Source organism: Alligator sinensis, unplaced genomic scaffold (genome assembly GCF_000455745.1).
Source record: "Alligator sinensis unplaced genomic scaffold, ASM45574v1 scaffold87_1, whole genome shotgun sequence".
Taxonomy (NCBI): Eukaryota; Metazoa; Chordata; order Crocodylia; family Alligatoridae; genus Alligator; species Alligator sinensis.
The window spans coordinates 3,184,075-3,201,824 of record NW_005841929.1 but is presented as its reverse complement, the minus strand read 5'-3'; the positions used below and the strand labels follow the sequence as shown (position 1 = coordinate 3,201,824).

General features: G+C 42.6%; 1 protein-coding gene across 1 annotated transcript in view; it reads right to left on the bottom strand.

Annotated features, from left to right (window-relative positions):
• RAD52 (RAD52 homolog, DNA repair protein) overlaps positions 1-17,750 on the bottom strand; it is a 29,450-nt gene that overhangs the window by 10,897 nt on the left and 803 nt on the right. The window contains exons 2-7 of the mRNA XM_025198790.1: positions 8,601-8,688; positions 7,432-7,533; positions 5,421-5,514; positions 3,189-3,256; positions 2,782-2,900; positions 2,603-2,678 (exon numbers count right to left, since the gene is read on the bottom strand). Coding sequence (XP_025054575.1) covers positions 2,603-2,678; positions 2,782-2,900; positions 3,189-3,256; positions 5,421-5,514; positions 7,432-7,533; positions 8,601-8,688 — 547 coding nt within the window. The remainder of the gene's footprint in view (positions 1-2,602; positions 2,679-2,781; positions 2,901-3,188; positions 3,257-5,420; positions 5,515-7,431; positions 7,534-8,600; positions 8,689-17,750) is intronic.

Below are 17,750 nucleotides of genomic sequence, written 5' to 3'. Positions count from 1 at the left end.
GTCAAATCTGGTGTGAAACAGTTCAGCGTGGAATACTAGCTGGAGGACTGCCACCAGCACAGTATATAGAAACTGGTTCACATGAACCTTAATGAAAACTCACTTAGTGCAAAAGTGGATTTATTTCTGTTCCAAGGAGGATTATTTCCTACAACCTATGGTGTCAAATCAATTTCTATAAGAACAGTTCTGGTGTGGGTACAGGATACTTCAGCACAAACTAACAAGTGTTAGTACAATAGCAAGGCTTCAAGGTATAGCATCTTGTAGAAGTATTTCTTGTTTTTCTTCTCTGTCAGTACCTCTCTAACTGTTCTCAAAGGGCATACGTCTAAGAGAGGATGGCAATGTGCAATTGATACTAGCATTGGACATTTCCCATAACTAAATGAACGGCAGTTAACCAGGTCAAACAGCCTCCTTTCACTGAAAAGCCCCAAAATAATTTATCCCCAAACTTTTTCAGCAAAAAACAAATCTCACCATTAAACCAGATTCAATAAAATTAGATTAATTAGAAGTAAATGTAAATGATTCCCATTCACCAGACACACTCCAGCCCACACCCATCACTAGACCTGGTGATGGATACCTTACATTCACACGTGATACACTACTGGATAGGTGGGAATATGAGCATTTTGGGTTACAGTAGGTAAGAGAGTCGCAAGAAGAGAACTGTGATATTGGATTGTATTAACAAGGGTACCATATATTAAAAAAGGTAACTATTGTTTTTCACTACCTGACCCAGGCTAGCTCAAGTCCTCCAGTCCTACCCGGATTACTACATTATAAGAGAGAAACTAGAGAGTGCCCAAAAGACATCAGACATCAGGCTGAGAGCTAGGCCTGTTTAGCACTTGCTGGAGAAGAGAGAAGACTGCATACCAAAGGGTATTCATCAAAAGAGAGCCAGGTCCTGTTCTGATGAAGCACTAGGCAGCACTTGACCTCTGGAACAAAAGGGCCTGGAAACAAGATTTGTAAGTCTGTACCTTTGGCTTCTGTTCCTCCTCCTAATTTCATCATGACATGTTTTTAGTTTTAACCATTGAAGTGACCTGTTACTCTAGCTGCCTCTGACCAAACCAGCAAAGGCCAAAGGACCATCAGAACCAGTCAATCTTAAAACAAGCTGGACATGCACAAATTTGGGGATTTGCAGTTTCTACATTTAATTCTCTAGGAAGCTTCAATACTGTATTTCAGTTGCAATGTAGTGCTGAGTAAATCCATATAAATTAACAATTCCAAGCCCACTCTCACAATTCCAATATGGCACCTTACGGTTCTTATGGCTGCTTTATTCTGTTTCCTATTTTAAGGGAAAGAAAACCCAGGTCTCTATTTCCATATGTGAGTTTCTAGTAATCCCCTCAGATTTCTGTAGCAGACTACAAATTCCATGGTATCACCAAGCATAAAGAATCTGGAAGATTTTTACTATAATGAAAATGAATACTACAATCAGTGTGGTCAACTGCAAAGCTGTGTTGACATTAAATCCAATTCTACCAAGCACCTCTATTTTCAGTGCTCTGTATATTGTACGTTTATATATGGCAACACAATATGCCAAATGATACAACTAGAGCAGGGGTATCAAACTTTTCTGGGACCCTGGACCAGATCTGGGTTGCAAGGGTCCTGCAGACTGGATCCAGCCCAGGGCAGCTGCAGTGGCCATTGTAGCAGCAGCAGTGAGTGGTACGGAGTTGGTGGTGACATTGAACCAAGCTCACTGCTGATGGCTGTGGCCAGTGGGGCCAAAAGGCCCTGAATTCTGCAGCAGACCACACTGCCCAAGCTTCAAGTGACCCACTGGTAGCCTGTTGGCCAGCTAGAGTGACTTTGCAAACTGGATCCAGCCTGTAGGCCATATGTTTGACAACCCTCAAGTAGAGCTTTTGAATGCTTTGAAAAGGAGAAAATATTGTGCACACTACAGTAACCACAGTGGTCTGAGATGGTGAATACATGTGTACCTAGGATGGTATCTACACTGACTACAAGATTAGGATCTTTTGAATAGCAGTGTCCATCAGGGTTGCATGTACACCCTGCTTCTCCTCATGCACTTAGGTTATAAGGGGTGGATTTGCTATGATTGTGTTTCAGTTCCCTCTCAATTTGAAGCCTATGGTAGGTGAGGACTGTGAAAATGAGACTGTGGGTGGGTTGTTGGATCCATGCTGACCACATTATCATTGTTATCATGCAGTGAGCAATTTTTCTTTTCTTTGAATATGCATTAGTGTGGGATCCCAAAGCAGGTGACTGGCAAACAACGCGTCTTAGGATAGTAAGAATGTGTGTCAACTACTTTGGTCAGAGAAAGGAGTGTTGCCCTCCCAGACTTGGTCCTCAATCCAGCAGCTACATATAGAGCACAATTCAGATTATCTAATAAGCAGCCTAGGTAGGCTGTGGAATCATCACTGGAGACAGAGCTGAAACCACACAATCAGCCATCAAGGATAGTTTAAGCATAATTGTTTCAATTCCTTTCACTAACGTCACTGGACCAAAGACCAACTAGAGGCTCCTTACAACCTCAATTATTCCGCTTTTCTCTTCTCCAAAATTCCACCTACCGCACCTGACGAGGAAGTTTATTCACTGCTTGCAGGTAGTCTTTGTCCAGGATGCAGTTCCCAAGCACATTTCCAAAGCACCTATGGGATAAGAGAGCGCACCACGACTAAGAATTTATCATCTTATTCTTACATCACCTCCAATGTGTGCAAGTTATAGCAGTGCACACTGATACCCACTTACCTGAGTGCCCTCTTCAGTCCATCTGTCACTGCTTCCTTTCTTGCCTTCTCTAGAGACAAGGCCTTAGACTTCAGGCCCTCACTCACTCCATATCCCACATCTTCGTGGTATGACCCATCCTATGGCATGAATTAAAAATACTGAATAGGCTCACTTGTAGTCCTACAAACTTATGTCTCTGTGTGCCAGTTTTTGCTTTCATGTACAATTGATTATAAGTCTTGACATCCCATGTGAATTCAGAGTAGAGTGGATTGGTATTTTATAGTAGGCGTAGCTTTCCAGGGACCCCCAGTAACTTAGTGTATTACAATCTAGTTTCATCCTTATGACTATACTGTCAATCATGGCTCTAGGCAACTATAAGATCAGCAATAGATGCAGCAAATAAAAATTCATCAACTTGCCTTAAGTTGAACTTTAACAAATGCACAGACCCCCACATAGAATCTGCCATTGTTCAGGTCAACAAAATCTGGAAGATTGAAAAGGAGATACTGTTAATACAGTTATCCAAACAACATGACATGGGGTGAAACTTCTGACACATTCAGCTTTGTGGGAAGCAAGAAATTAAAAACCAGTAAGAGGGAACTTATTCATAAAAGTGTGAGGGGCAACACATTTGCAAAATGTACAAAGTATGAGGGGCACCCCTGTTTTAGAGCTGAGAGCTGTCTGCTTGGCATTGCGGAGTGTATTTGCCTCTTCTTCAGGGGTGACATACTGTGTAGACATATTCTCCGAAAGTAGAATCTATTTGGACAATTACTTGAACAATGAATAATTATTTACCCTAGAAGAACAATGGTTCTTCAATATTTATTTTCACACAGATTCCTTGATCTACTTTTCTTTCCTGCTACTTCAGAGTTTTAACCCCATGTGATTCTGTATTAGTGAAGGGCCCACCCTACCCTTTGTGTTTGGGTGGATATCATGGGAAAACCAAAGATGCAAGTTCAGCCTTGATAGACTTTGGCCAAAAAAAAAAAATCCAATTTCCTGGGTTTGGGGTCCACAATAGAATTTGGAGTGCATCTTTGAGTGACTGTTCACATAGCCATTGTTAGGGTAAATAACTGTCCTTCCCCTTGTCTCTTGCTGGGACCTATTAAGTTTAAGAAATGTTTGTATCAGTCTGTTTCAACACTACAGTTCCCTGCAGAGAAAGAAAGTAGAAGAGCTGAGGCATTACCTGCACCACAGGCTTCTGCTCCATTTCTATATCTTGCCAATTCCAGCTAAGATGGACTTACCTGGCATTGTGTTAACCTCCTTAGGTGTAAAAGCTCTACTAGTCTGAGAGCGATCTGGCAGCATGCTTCTCAGATCTTTGAAACACAGGGACACAACTCTGGGCTTCCTGAACAGACCTTGTTAGTGAGGGAGTCAGCACAATTGCACTAAGACACCTGGTTTAGGAGCTCCTGAACATAATTCTTGCACCAGACTTAAGAAGATACAATGTCAGTGTTAAAAACTGCTCAATTTGAACCAAGCTGAGTCTCAGTGTAGAATGTGTTGAATGGATCTCAATAGTTTTTTAATAGCATAAAGAATCTGAGATTGCTTCTCTTCTCTACCCTAAAGGGTGAAACTGAGGCACAGACCACACACAATTTGGATGTGGCCCTTCAGACAGGCACCTGAAAGCGTTGTTCAGGGTCATCCTGGTAACAGTGCACGGTGCACATAAACTGAAACTCGTCGTTTTACCTGCAACAATTACAACAGAAGCTAAGAGAGGGGGAGAAATAACTGGGCCTGAATAAGAAATAGAGTGCTGGCCACAGCCTCAGAATAAACGGGTTGTGGCCAGTAGATTCATGCCCCTACAGAGAAGCAAAAGTACTTCCTAAATATTAAGAAAGCAGTGAAAACTTAACTGAAACAAAAGACCACCCTAATTCAACCAAAGGAGAGCAAAGTGAAGAAAGTATGGGGGATGCTTCAGCATACCAACTCAGAGAGCTTACAATGACTGGAAAGAACTTAGAGCAATCAGTACTGTGCTCTCCTACTTGATGCCTGGCAATGAAGAGGCAGTATGTCTAGCACAAACACGTAGCTATGCAAAATGTTTTGAGCTTGTGCACCTGAGTGTGGGGATACATAAAAGTAGCCAAAGACTCTTAGGACAGGATGTTTGTGAAACCAAAGTGCTTGTTAGAAAGACTTCATTGCTGAACAGATGGAAGGGGCAAAAGCTGGTATGTCTGTCTTTTAGGGGAGTAGCTGTAGGCAGACATGAATGTTGCTGAGGTCTACTCGTGGTTGAACAGGCAAAAATCCAGTTGCAACTCCTTTGGGCCTAGTCATCAGCACACAGATGGATAATTTAGGAATAGGATTACTCAAATCTGGGCCTGCAAGTATAAACTTAGGTTTTCTTTATACCAAGACAGGTGCTAAAACACAGACATTCCACCATTGCCCCATTTTGCTATCTCTTCCCAACTGTCAAGGAACCGGAAAACTCCATCTGCTGCTTTTACAGAGAGAGTCATATTAAAAGTATGCCTCCCACAGTTTCAAGTAGTCAGATTTCAGAAGGATGAACCACAGTCTATCACTTCACACCTTCAGTATGAAACAGTGGGAATGCAAATTCTCTAACCTCAGGAGAAGATATTTACCGACATTCTGCTGAGTGACTGAATGAGCCCAGCCATTGAAGCCAAACATCTCATTGGCCAGACTGACGACCCTGTGACCCTCGATGTAACAAACCTAAAAGAAGAATGAATTCAGAAATTAATGTAAAGGTCACAGCTGCCCTGCATGGAGATGCTCTCCTGATTTCAGGTAAGATTCTGATTCCTTGAATGAAAAGGGAACAGAACAAATCTGCTACTGACACAACTACAATAGATTTAATAGACTCAAAGGGAAAAAATAAACAGCATCTAGCATTTGTGTGTTGTGAAGCCTTGTGTATTCTATGTATTGAACAATAACGTAACTGATAACTCTCCCATTTAAGAATAAGGAGACTGAGACACCAAATAAGGGATCTGTCCAAAATGTCAAGGACTAAGTGACTGAGGTGCCAGAGGACTGGAAAAGGGCCAATGTGGGCCCCATTTTCAAAAAAGGGAGGAAGAAAGACCCAGGAAATTATAGGCCTGTTAGTTTTACCTCAGTCCTGGGGAAGCTCTTTGAGAAAATTATCCAGGTGCACATCTGCGAGAGGCAAGCAGGGGAGTGTATACTTAGGGGCAACCAACATGGGTTCATTAGAGGCAGGTCCTGTCAGACCAACCTGGTGGCCTTCTATGACCAGGTCACAAAATCCTTGGACACAGGTGTTGCTGTGGACGTAGCCTTTCTGGATTTTAGGAAGGCCTTCAACACTGTCTCTCACCCCATTCTTGTTAAAAAATTTGGAGATTGTGGTGTTGATGCCTACACAGTCAGATGGGTCACCAATTGGCTTGGAGGGCTGTACCCAGAGAGTGGTGGTGGACGGGTCATTTTCGACCTGGAGGGATGTGGGCAGTGGGGTCCCCCAGGGCTCGGTCCTCAGGCCTGCACTGTTCAACATCTTCATCAGCGACTTGGACGAGGGGGTGGAAAGCACCCTGTTCAAATTTGCAGATGACGCTAAGATGTGGGGAGAAGTGGAGGAGGAGGGACAGGCTGCAATTGGATCTGGACAGGTTACAGGGGTGGGCGGATGAGAATAAGATGGGATTCAATACTGACAAGTGTAGGGTACTGCACCTGGGGAGGAAGAACCAGCAGCATACCTACAGGCTGGGGAACTCCCTTCTCGTCAGCACAGAGGCAGAAAAGGATCTTGGAGTCATTATAGACTCCAAGATGAACATGGACTGCCAATATGGGGATGCAGTCAGGAAGGCTAACTGCACCTTGTCATGCATCCACAAATGCATCACGAGCAGGTCCAAGGAGGTGATCCTTCCCCTCTATATGACATTGGTCAGGCCATAGTTGGAGTACTGTGTCCAGTTCTGGGCGCCACACTTCAGGAGGGATGTGGACAACATAGAGAGGGTCCAGAGGAGGGCCACTTGCATGATCAGGGGCAGCAGGGCAGGCCCTACGAGAAAAGGCTACGAGACCTAAACCTGTTTAGCCTCCACAAGAAAAGGCTGAGGGGGGATCTGGTGGCCGTCTATAAGCTGGCCAAGGGAGACCAGCAGGCAATGGGAGAGTCCCTGTTCCCCTGAGCACTACTGGGAGTAACAAGGAATAACGGCCATAAATTGACGGAGAGTAGATTCAAGCTAGACATCAGGAGGCGCTACTTCACAGTCAGGACAGCTAGGATCTGGAACCAACTTCCAAGGGAAGTGGTGCTGGCTCCTACCTTGGGGGTCTTTAAAAGGAGGCTAGACAGACACATTGCCAGGGTCGTTTGACCCCAGCATTCTTTCCTGCCATGGCAGGGGGGTGGACTTGATGATCTGCTCAGGTCCCTTCCAACCCTAGCAACTATGAAACTATGACTGAGCTAAAGCTGGAATTTACAATATCATATCCCTGCACTTATTTCTCTAAATGCAATGACTATGGAGGACCAAACACTTTTTGTCCCGAAGTACTTTTATAAGCTTTTCATAGTGGAGAATTTCTCCCCCACTAAAAATTAAATAATGTTTCCATACACACACTCATCCATACCTTCTGTCCACCTCCAGCCTGCCTGCTGCTGATGTACTCTGGACCAAGTCTTTGACGCAGAGCATTCTGGATGGCCTGGTATTCATCTGCTGTGTACTGGTACTTGAATAGAAACATAGCAGAATGTGATAAATTTAGTTTCTTTATTATATTTCCTCACTCCTACATAATGCCATTTTTGTTTTGCTGTCTTCCAAGAGAAGGTAAGTAATCCATGCTCATACTTCAGGATGTAATTGGTAGGGAAAAAGCTCAGGGAGGAATTAATTTTGCCCCAGGAACTGCATGCATTATTCTGGCATTTTGCCTTACATAAGACAGTCAGTTAGGCATTACTTCTGCTTACTGCCGAGACGAAAATGTTACTTAAGCTCTATGTCCACTCTGCAAAGAAGCAGGCAGACCTACATCTGTGAACCCCGAGAGGTTTAACAGCAGAAAACCTGAGTTCCTAATTTTTATTGATACAGGAATGTGTGGGATATTTTAGCTCCTGGATGAGGCTCTCTTCTGCCTAATGAAGGAAAGAAATGGACTTCTCCAAAAGTAGTCCTATCCATTCCTTAGCCAGACAAAATTTGTGTGGTATTTTAAACTGGAGAGATTGAGGGACCTGTATGCTGTACTTATTCTTTCTGCTAAAGGAATCATTTTAAATTGTACACTGTTTACTAGAAACTTTAATAACTTTAACTCTCTTTAATATAGGTTTTAATTCTAATTTATATTTCAATATAGTGTATCATTTAACTTTGCCCATTTCTTTGTCTGGCACCAATGCATAAATCTGTAACATTAGGAAAAAGGGGGAACAGGGCACTTATGTATCCTGTTCATTTGTTCACTACATACAGATGGCATGGGGAAAAGAATTCATCACTTATTTTGAATAATAAACTTAATCTGTATACAATTTGGTTTGTTCTAATGGTTGAGGGAAGGCAGCAGTCTTCTCTGAACTGTAGAGAGAATTCATATAAATAAGTGAGGCTGATGCATACTTCTTGCTCTTTAATTATCAAAATCAAAAGCTTTATCTGTACAGTCCAAATAAAACTAGCTTTGTTAAGGAAGTATGTAGTTCTGTTATCACTGGGAGAAAATGTAATGGAAATGAAATTATTACAGGTGGGCTGGAAGATGACTAATCTAGGTGGAGAGTGACTGACCTGTCCAAAGTACACCATGGAGCTGGCATTGCTGGAACTTCTCTTGCTGACGTGGCTTCCACTGCCTGAATTCTGACTTCCAGACATCCTTATAAATGGGAGGGGGAAAAAAAGTTAACATTAGACACAAAGCAATAGAACCAATAACCCCACTGAAGACTTCTACAACGGGGAACCGGAAAGTCCCAGTAGGTAGCACATTCCCCTCCACATGTGTAGAAGAAAATTCCCTCATTAGGGATGTGCCGAATATCAAACCCATATATGCTATTCATTTCAATTGAAAAAGCAAATCACAGCACCAGTAGGAATTCAGATGTGATTTGTTCTTCCTCTTACTGCATCCCAACAGCAAAACAAACCAGTATGTACAATGCAAGATATTGTAGATTAAGTTTAAGAAAAGTAATTTAAATTTATGCAGGTACTGATAGGTGTTAACAAGAATTCCATCATCTTTTTTCCATCCCGCAGGGAATCAAGGATACCAGTGTAATCTCAGGCAGAAACACAGGACATTTTTCAGACAATGCTTAGAATACCACCCCCCGCCATACATACGTAAGAGGTGTTCCTTTAGATAGTTCTAGGTTATCTGGGCATTTGACTTGAATTATTATAACTCCTCTTTTAACTTTGATCCTACCAAAACATGTAATATTTGAGGAAGTTGTAGATGCTCTAAGTCTCATTCATTTTGGTTTCATTGTAAAAATTAACCACAAAAAGAATGCATCGTGACACACAGTGCTACGTAAGGGTTTGTTGCTGTTGGTTCTAGTCAAGGGATCCTGTTATTTTTTTAACATATGCAGAGTTCTTCATTTTAGGGCCCTGACTGTTTTCTTTCAATGATGCCAACTGAAAATTCTCTCTCTTACCTAAAAGAAAAAATAAATTGATTGGCATGAGATACACCTGGACTTTTGTCATAGTATCTCTAAGGAGATACAAGTTCAGCTGAGTTGTGTCAAATATTTGTTTCTGAGTCACTAGTGTGACAGTGTGCACAAACTAGACATAAGTCAGGAAAGAGTTAATAGGCTTTTGGGGGCTTATCACTCCTGTCTTGTATTCTTTTTATTTATAATATTATTAATAGTTTTAAATCAATGAAAATACATTTCTAATACTGCATGGAAATATTTAATTAAAAACAATGGCATGCAGGTATTACATAAGAATCAAAGAGACCAGAAAAGGTGAGATAAGTGTTCATTCTTGCATTGCACAAGATGAAAAATATCAGATTCTAAACCAAAGTGCAAAAAATGAGAAATAAAGCTTTTCTGGATATAACCGAGTACAGCAGCTTGCTAATACAAGTGAGAAAATTAAAAAAAACCCCAAAAACCCATATCTTGCTATCCTCTTTTAAACCCTTCTCCTCCAAGACTCATATTATATTTGAGATCTGGCAAGCAAAAGTAATAGGATTCAAAAGTTGTAGCTAACCCAGAGGCATGAGCTTGATGGTTAGTATTCATTTTAGACTAGTGGCGTTTATTAATTTTGCCTGAGATCACATTGCTTGAAGCTATATTATCCCATTTCACAAACGAAGCAGAGTTGGACACCACATGGAACACTGAACTGCTATTGATTTTTTGCTGGTAATTCAGCAGATGGCACCCTTTCCCCTGAGTTGGTAGTGAATCAATACCCGCTACAGGGAGATGCAGGTTTTTTTAGCCAAGATAGGAAACTGATGCAGAAGAGCCAAAATGACACAGGTGAATTGTTTAGAGTGGGGACAATCTTTCTGTTGTGTTTGTACAAGGTCGAGCATGAGGCCTTAGTTTCTCTAGGATAGTGGTTCCCAACTGTCTTAGATTCAAGGCACCCCTAGGAAAATACCAGCTCTTAATTTTTGTTCTTTTTTTACTACAAAGTAACAAAGAACAGATAACAGAACAATTCTCATCTTTGCATACTATTAAATGGATAATTCCTATTCATGCTCTAAATGGGATCCGATGGTAAGTGAAATCTAAAGCAGAGCAACTTAGCCTTTTTCATTCAAGGGAAAATTGCCCCAACTTATCTTCCATTGGGATATTTGCAGACTTGGGGGCAGCTACTGCAGAGCAGCTAAAACACAGAAAATTCCATAATTGGCACGTAATGTTGATATTACACACATGATATTGTCTGTAAGTGGAGATGCAACTGACAAAGGTTTGAGAACTTCTGCTTCAGGCATACAAAGACACAATCTAGTTATTTAATAACAAAGTGCATAGGTAGGCAGGGTCTGGATGAATGTGGCAGGTATACTTAACCAACTCTGTCACTAATTCCCCAGTTTCTAAAAAGAAAAAAAAGTGACATTTTGTAAGGAAAAAATGTTAAAAGAAGCATTGTATCCTTTGACCCTTCTATATAATGTGGCCCATTGTTGGTAGTTTAAATTCCAAATGAGATCCTGCTTTTGAGTGAGTTCCAAATAGGGCATGGGAATCAGTTTGTACATGTCCAGTACTGGGAAATTGCCTAACTCATCAAGCAGCATTAAACGCCCCCCCTGCATTTTCCAACTATGACATCAACTGTGTTAATCAAATCTATATGCCTCTGCTTCTTTATTGTACTCCTTAACTTGATACGTGTGGACACTTCAGGCAATAGACAAGATAATAAAAGCAGAATTTATCATCTAAGGACATTGATCCAATACTTGTTTCACTTGATTATGATAGTTTTCATTTTTTCACAGGGAATTTCTTTTCAGTGTAGCCCCATAATGCTCCCAAGACAGTTTTATCTCTTCATTGTGAAACAAGACTGCACAAATAAAAGGTTGTACATTGTGCTTCAAAAACATCAGGACTCATGCTATCCCAATTTAGTAAAAATTCTATAGCCAATGACACATTTAGATTCTTCTTCATGCCTGCTATTGTAGTAATTTAATACCGTAGAAAGTTCTCTTTATAACCTATTTAAATTGCTTGTAATTTTTTTTTTTCAGCAAGTACTTGTTTTGGGAAGACCAAATAGAACATATTTATATTTCTATATTATTCTAAGAGAATTTAGGTATGTAGGCATTCTTATCTATTGTGGCAGTGAGTTCCACAGCCTTTATTTTCTGTTCTGTCTGTTCACAAGTCTGTGATTCTGTTTCACTGTTCAAAATTAACATCACATTTGTAGGAAGCTATAGTCAAAGATACATATTCACTAAATATATACATGGAAAATGGCTTTGCCATTCACGATGCTTCCCTCCTACCCCAGCATTTCTTTACTATGTAATAAGAAGTTTCTTTAAGACTGGAGCTGTGGTTTGCTGAGTAAAAATATTTTGCATTCTTTCAATAGCTTTCATTCCACAAAGCCCACCCAGAGCAAAATGGTCATGCACATAGGCAAAAAAAGTAACTTATCTGGTACTAGAGATAATCTAGCATACTTTTGCCCAAGACTCCTATTTATCTAAGGAAAGGAAACCAGGACAATTATAAAGGGTATTTCCTCCTAAAGGATCCCATACCATTTTACAACTCCTTCCCCAATATAAACAATATATGCAGACTGCTTCATCCACTACTGAAATGCTGCCAACTTTGAAGTGCAAGGTGGCAAGAGTTAAACGAAGCAGTACTGAACAACAATTTAAGACAAATGGTGGAAATATAGTATCAAATTAAAAGTACAAAGGGAATTTAGATACAATGTAACTTTCAATTTGACTATAATTAGTATTTCAGGATAGGATTTGCATCAGTCAGAAAACCCCTGAGACTTGTTTTCAACCAGAATAGGTGGTACTCTACATTTCTACAGACCAGGGATGTAAAACTCATCTGGCCCTATGGATGGGATGAGGAAAATGAGCTGGTCGGTAGGTTGGATAGGGACCATGCTGCCCCCTACAGGGCTGATGCAGCATGGGTGCTGCATGTAGCACATGTCCTGAACTAACCCACATGCTGCTTACAATATTCATGCTGGCTCCAGACCCTGCACTGGATATAGCACATACTGGCCCCAGCCCTGTGTACAGCATGCAACACCTGGGGCCGATCCAGGGAGTGCACTAGTCATGGTGGATGGGGCTGATTTAAGGCACACATTACGCACAGCACATGGGACCAGTCTGAGGTGAGCACTGCATGTGGAGCTTGCATCAGACCAGCCCTTCACACCAGATCTAGCACATGGGGTTAGTCCATAGGCCTGACCTAGACTGACCCCAGATTCAGCACGAAGGGTTGGTCTGGTGTGTGCACCACAAGCAGTGTGCCCCAGACTGTCCCCATGTTCAGCACATGGTGGCCCCAGCCCCACATGGTGCACAGCTCATTCAGGGGGTGTGTTGTATAGGGCACCGGTGCCAGACTGGCCCTGCATGCTGGATTTGGCATGAGTAGCTAGTCTGTGGGCCTAATCCAGACCAGTCATGGATCCAGCATGAAGGGTTGGTCCAGCACAGGTGCTGGATGCCCCAGACTGGCCCTGCGCCACATGCAACCTTTGCCAGATGAGCTTGCTTGCTGTGTGTAGTATATTGGGCTAGGGCCTGCGTATGCTGCCTGTGACACACTGGTTTGCAACTCACAGGCAGCACTGCAGGCTGGGTAACATGGCTCTGTGGCAGGCCTCATCTTTGACACCCCTGCTGCAGACCATCTGAAGGATGGCTTCTATCTTGCCTATGGTACTCCCTACCACTATGCCTGCATATGTGGTTGATACTGTACAAGGACAGAGATTTCAAACTCACTTTGTGCCCTGGGCCAGTATGGCTTGGAGTATGAAGCAGGTTCCAATACAAATTGGCCAGACCAGCTCTGCCTGGGGCATACAGCAGCAGCTGGAGTTGCAGCCATGAGCCCGTTTCCTGTGCTGTAGGGGAGGCTCTGGCTCCTGCACAGGACATTCAGTGATGGCTCCAGCATGGCACAATGGTGAAGCCTGGTGGCTGAGGAGAGGGCTGCAGTGGTGGCAATGGGCAAAGCAGTCAGCAGGTGACTGACACTGTATCTGCTCTCATTCACCCTTCTGCCACTGACTGCCATGTCCACCAGGACCCAAAGGCTTTGGATTCTGTGGCAGGCCCTCTCCCCTGGCCAAGCCCCTCAATTTCTGGTTGCTTGTCAGATCCCTCTCACAAGCCATGGGTTTGACACCCCTACACTACAGAATCTGACCTGAATCAATACCAGCTGCTACATAAGCTATGTTTTTCTTTGAAGATTTCAGTCAAATACTGATCCATTAACACAGTTAATCTTATAGAAATTGACAGAACCAGAGCAACCTGTAGGTAATATTCATACATTTTATATTAAGAGCTTTTGAAGCATCCTTTCTTTCTATGAACATAGGTAACTCCTCCAATATCTGCTCATAATTTAGGGCCAAAATAAGATCTGGTCAACATTCCCACTGACTTAAGTGGAAACAGAAGCTGTGTGAACTCAAGAACAGAATTTGACCATTTCTCAGACCTGTCAGAATCTTTGTTTACTTGTACTTCCAGGGTGATAACATCCTTCCTATGATATGGGAACTGATTAGAATTTTAACAGAGAATTTGGCTGATGAAAGTTGTCACAAATATTGCATCTCAGTATAAAGCCTTTTATTCCCTGCTTGTAGCCTGGCTTAGTGGTATAAAAAACAACATATACTTTGTACTGTAGTATCTCCACAATAATAGCATTTCTCTGAACTGTTCATTCACTAACAAAGATTAAGGGTTTTATTTCTAGAATAATACAACTGGTATTGACCCATAAAGAAAAGGCTGTTAACCCCATAATGAAAATGGACATCCTCTTACTTCCTGCTCAAAGGCCTATGTGTTTGTAGCAACACAAACTGCATTTATTATGAGGCAGACTTCATCATGACTACATGACTTTTTGTTTTTGTATTCGATAAGACAGTCTTTCTAAAGAAAGACTAAGCCAGAGAATCAGTGCTTTTCTGATAGCATAGCCAGTAAAATTCAAGGAAGCTACAGACTGTGCAAAGTAGTATATTATTTTCACAAACATGGACAATTGTGAACTGCAACGAAGAAACTGTATGGGCAATTGGTAGAATACATGTGTTGATATGAACAAAAACTTTTTAACCTGTGTAACGTATACATGAAAAACAGACAGTAAATCCAGGCAACCACAGGTATTCATCCATCTATTTAAGAAGGCAAGAGTCATAACCAATTTGCAGAATTAGAATACTTAAGCAAAAGAAGTGAAATTACATAGGCCTAGAGGGGACCTGCTGGGGCTTCAAGTTCAGTCCCTGCATCCATCACTGGCAGCTAAGTCATATAATATTTTTCATAAATGGTTTAAGCTCTATCGTACAACTACCTGGGTTTCTTGTCCTCACTATTCCTGTTGGAAAGTCCTTCCAAAAAAACCTCACTGCTTTAGCAGCTAGGAATATTCTATGAATTTCCAGCCTAAAGTTATTTGTGGTTAATCTATACCCATTTAGTTTGTTTTTTAAGCCATTTGTTCTTTTCTTCTCCTTGGTGACGGTCTCATGTTCTTGCATCTAATTACTCTGGTTCCAATACAAATAATATCTTTCTACAACATGATTTAAGCCACATTTTTTTATTTTAGCAAAAGTGATGCTATGTTATAAAGAGAACCAAACTGATAATGGAACAAAACCCCTACATTATACAGTTCAGTATGGGATCGACAGGGGTTTTATTTTGTAAAATGGGTATACTCTCATTCACCATCTTGAGGGTTGGTTTTTTTTTTTTTTAAACAAGGCCATTGAGTGGGTACTGGAAGTGAAAAACACAGCACATGTAACTGCAGTGGCAATGTAGTTTTGTAGAATGTAATTACCAGAGTAGAATAAACCCAAGACAAAATCTACCACCTGCTGCTTTTATATTTAAGATGCTATACAATGTCGCTTAAGACACAAGTAGTTAAATATTTTTACATCAGATGCCAAAACAACACTTTCAGCAGCACAACAGGTACAACCCAAATGGAGCAGGGAAATAAGTTTAGCGGTAATTAATAGTTCACTCTTTTGAGGTCTAACTTTGCCTCTGTTCTACCCATGCTTAACATTGTCTTTCTATAACTAAAAGTTATTTAAATTTGAAGTTGGTAGAATACTTTAGTCCTGTGAAAGCCAATGCCTGTTTCTTCCCTTTGAGGTCTCCATGATATTAAAACAAGTAGATCCACCTCAGCTTTTCACTCATACTTTGTTTTCCCTGCTTTGCTAGAGGATGTGGGGTGTTCTCCGTCAGACTGCATTGTAAAATTTTGTGCATGTATTTGCCAGGATACAGACTGGACTAAAATATGGTAGTACAGGTAGTCCTCAACTTGCAAAGTTTCGAGTTATGTTTCTAAATTGACACCGTTTCAACTTTCCAATGTCAGTTTTGACTTTATGACACTTGATCTGATATGATGCCATGACAGCAAACCCCCAGCCTCCTAGCCAAGCTTCCTAGCCAAGTTGCTGTGTCACCCATCTCCCTGGAGAACATCCGTCCAAACTTCCTTGGACACTTTAAGAAAGCAGAGAAGACTCCAGTAAAACCTGCAGCCAAGAACGCTTCAGAAAGTCCAACCAAGAGCCCTTCAAATAGTCCAGCAAAGTCACCTCAAAGAAGTCCTTCCAAATCAATATGATTGCTATTTACAATATAAATACATTAATGTAGATGAGTAATATAGGTATAACTGATTGAGTACAAAATTCTGGGTTATTTTTGGTGAAAACAGGGTATCAGGCCTTGGTTCAGGAACCAATCCCCCATTTATAACATTGTTTCCTATGGGAAAAATCGGTTCCGAGTTGCAACGTTTCAACTTAAGACGCTGTTTTCAGGAACCAATTGTGTCAGACTGCCCCACTCTCAAGTTACTAGTCATTTCTCCTGAACCTCAGTTGCTATTTTTTAAAATTAAAACCAAGTCCCTATTTTTTTCAATGATTAAAACATGAACCAAAGCAGAGACCTCTATATCAGTCTTTAGAGCAGGGGCAGGCAATTATTGCCAGTGGAGGGCCGCTTACTGAGTTTTGGTGAGCTGTGGAGGGCTGCAAGGGTAGCCCAGCCCCTTGACAGGTATCCCACACCCTGGTTGCCATCTTGGGACGGGAAGTCCCCAAACCCCCTCCCCTGCATCCCTGAGCTTTACCCTGGGAAGCACCCTCCCTTTGCCCCCAGAAGTACTCCTTTTGGAACCAGAAATAAACAAATCTCATACTAAAAGTCAAACACCTACTATAACAAAGTTTAATTTTATTACAAAAAATATTTGCTGTATTTTGCACAGCCCTGCTTTAGAGGACCTGCAACAAGAGCTCTAAAAGGTCCAAACTACCTTATTTATCCTCAGTGAGTGATAAGCATCTAGAGCAGGGGTGGGCAAAACGAAGTCCATGGGCTAGATCTGGCCCACCAAATGATTTTACCCAGCTCATGGCTGCTCTTCTGAAGGCGAGTTGTACCTGGCCCACGGCTGCCCTGGCTTTCGGTGCCTCTCGTCCTTCTACCTTCCTCATGCCAGCTGCCTGCAGCAGCAACTCCTCTCCATGGTGGGCCTGCCTTGTCCTGTCCCCCAGTGCCCAGCCCATGCTCCAAAGCAGGGGGTGCTGAGCTCCTAGCCAAGCTTCTGGCCAACCCACTGGTTGTAGAGTGGGTGCAGGGGGAATAGGGTCAGGAGCAAGGGCAGGAGCCCAGCAAGTGATCTGGGTTCTGCCAGGCCAGGGTCTGGCAGGGGTGTGGGCGCTGCTAACATGGTGCCGCACCGTGTTCCCGCACACCACTTCAGGCTGCATAGCATGGGCACAGCTAGAGCAGCGGGCACAGCTCCTACCCAACCCCGAGTGGCCAGCACATGGCCCGTGGGCACAGGAGCCGGACCGGCTGCACCTATGTGGCCCCAAGCGGCACAGGGGGGCATAGTGCAGCACCAGCCCGGCCACGTGCTGGGTCCGGAGCAGGTACGGGGTACAGGCACGAGAGCCCAGCCGAGTCCAGATAACCCACAGCTCCCAGCCCCCTTCTCGCTGCACTCTCCCCCCTGCCGCAGGTCCTCGGCATACAGCCAGCCCGCCCCGCGCTCCCCTGGGAGCCGCCCTCGCGGATGCGGACCCGGCGACAGCCACGCGCCGGCCGGCCCCCCCGCCCCGGGA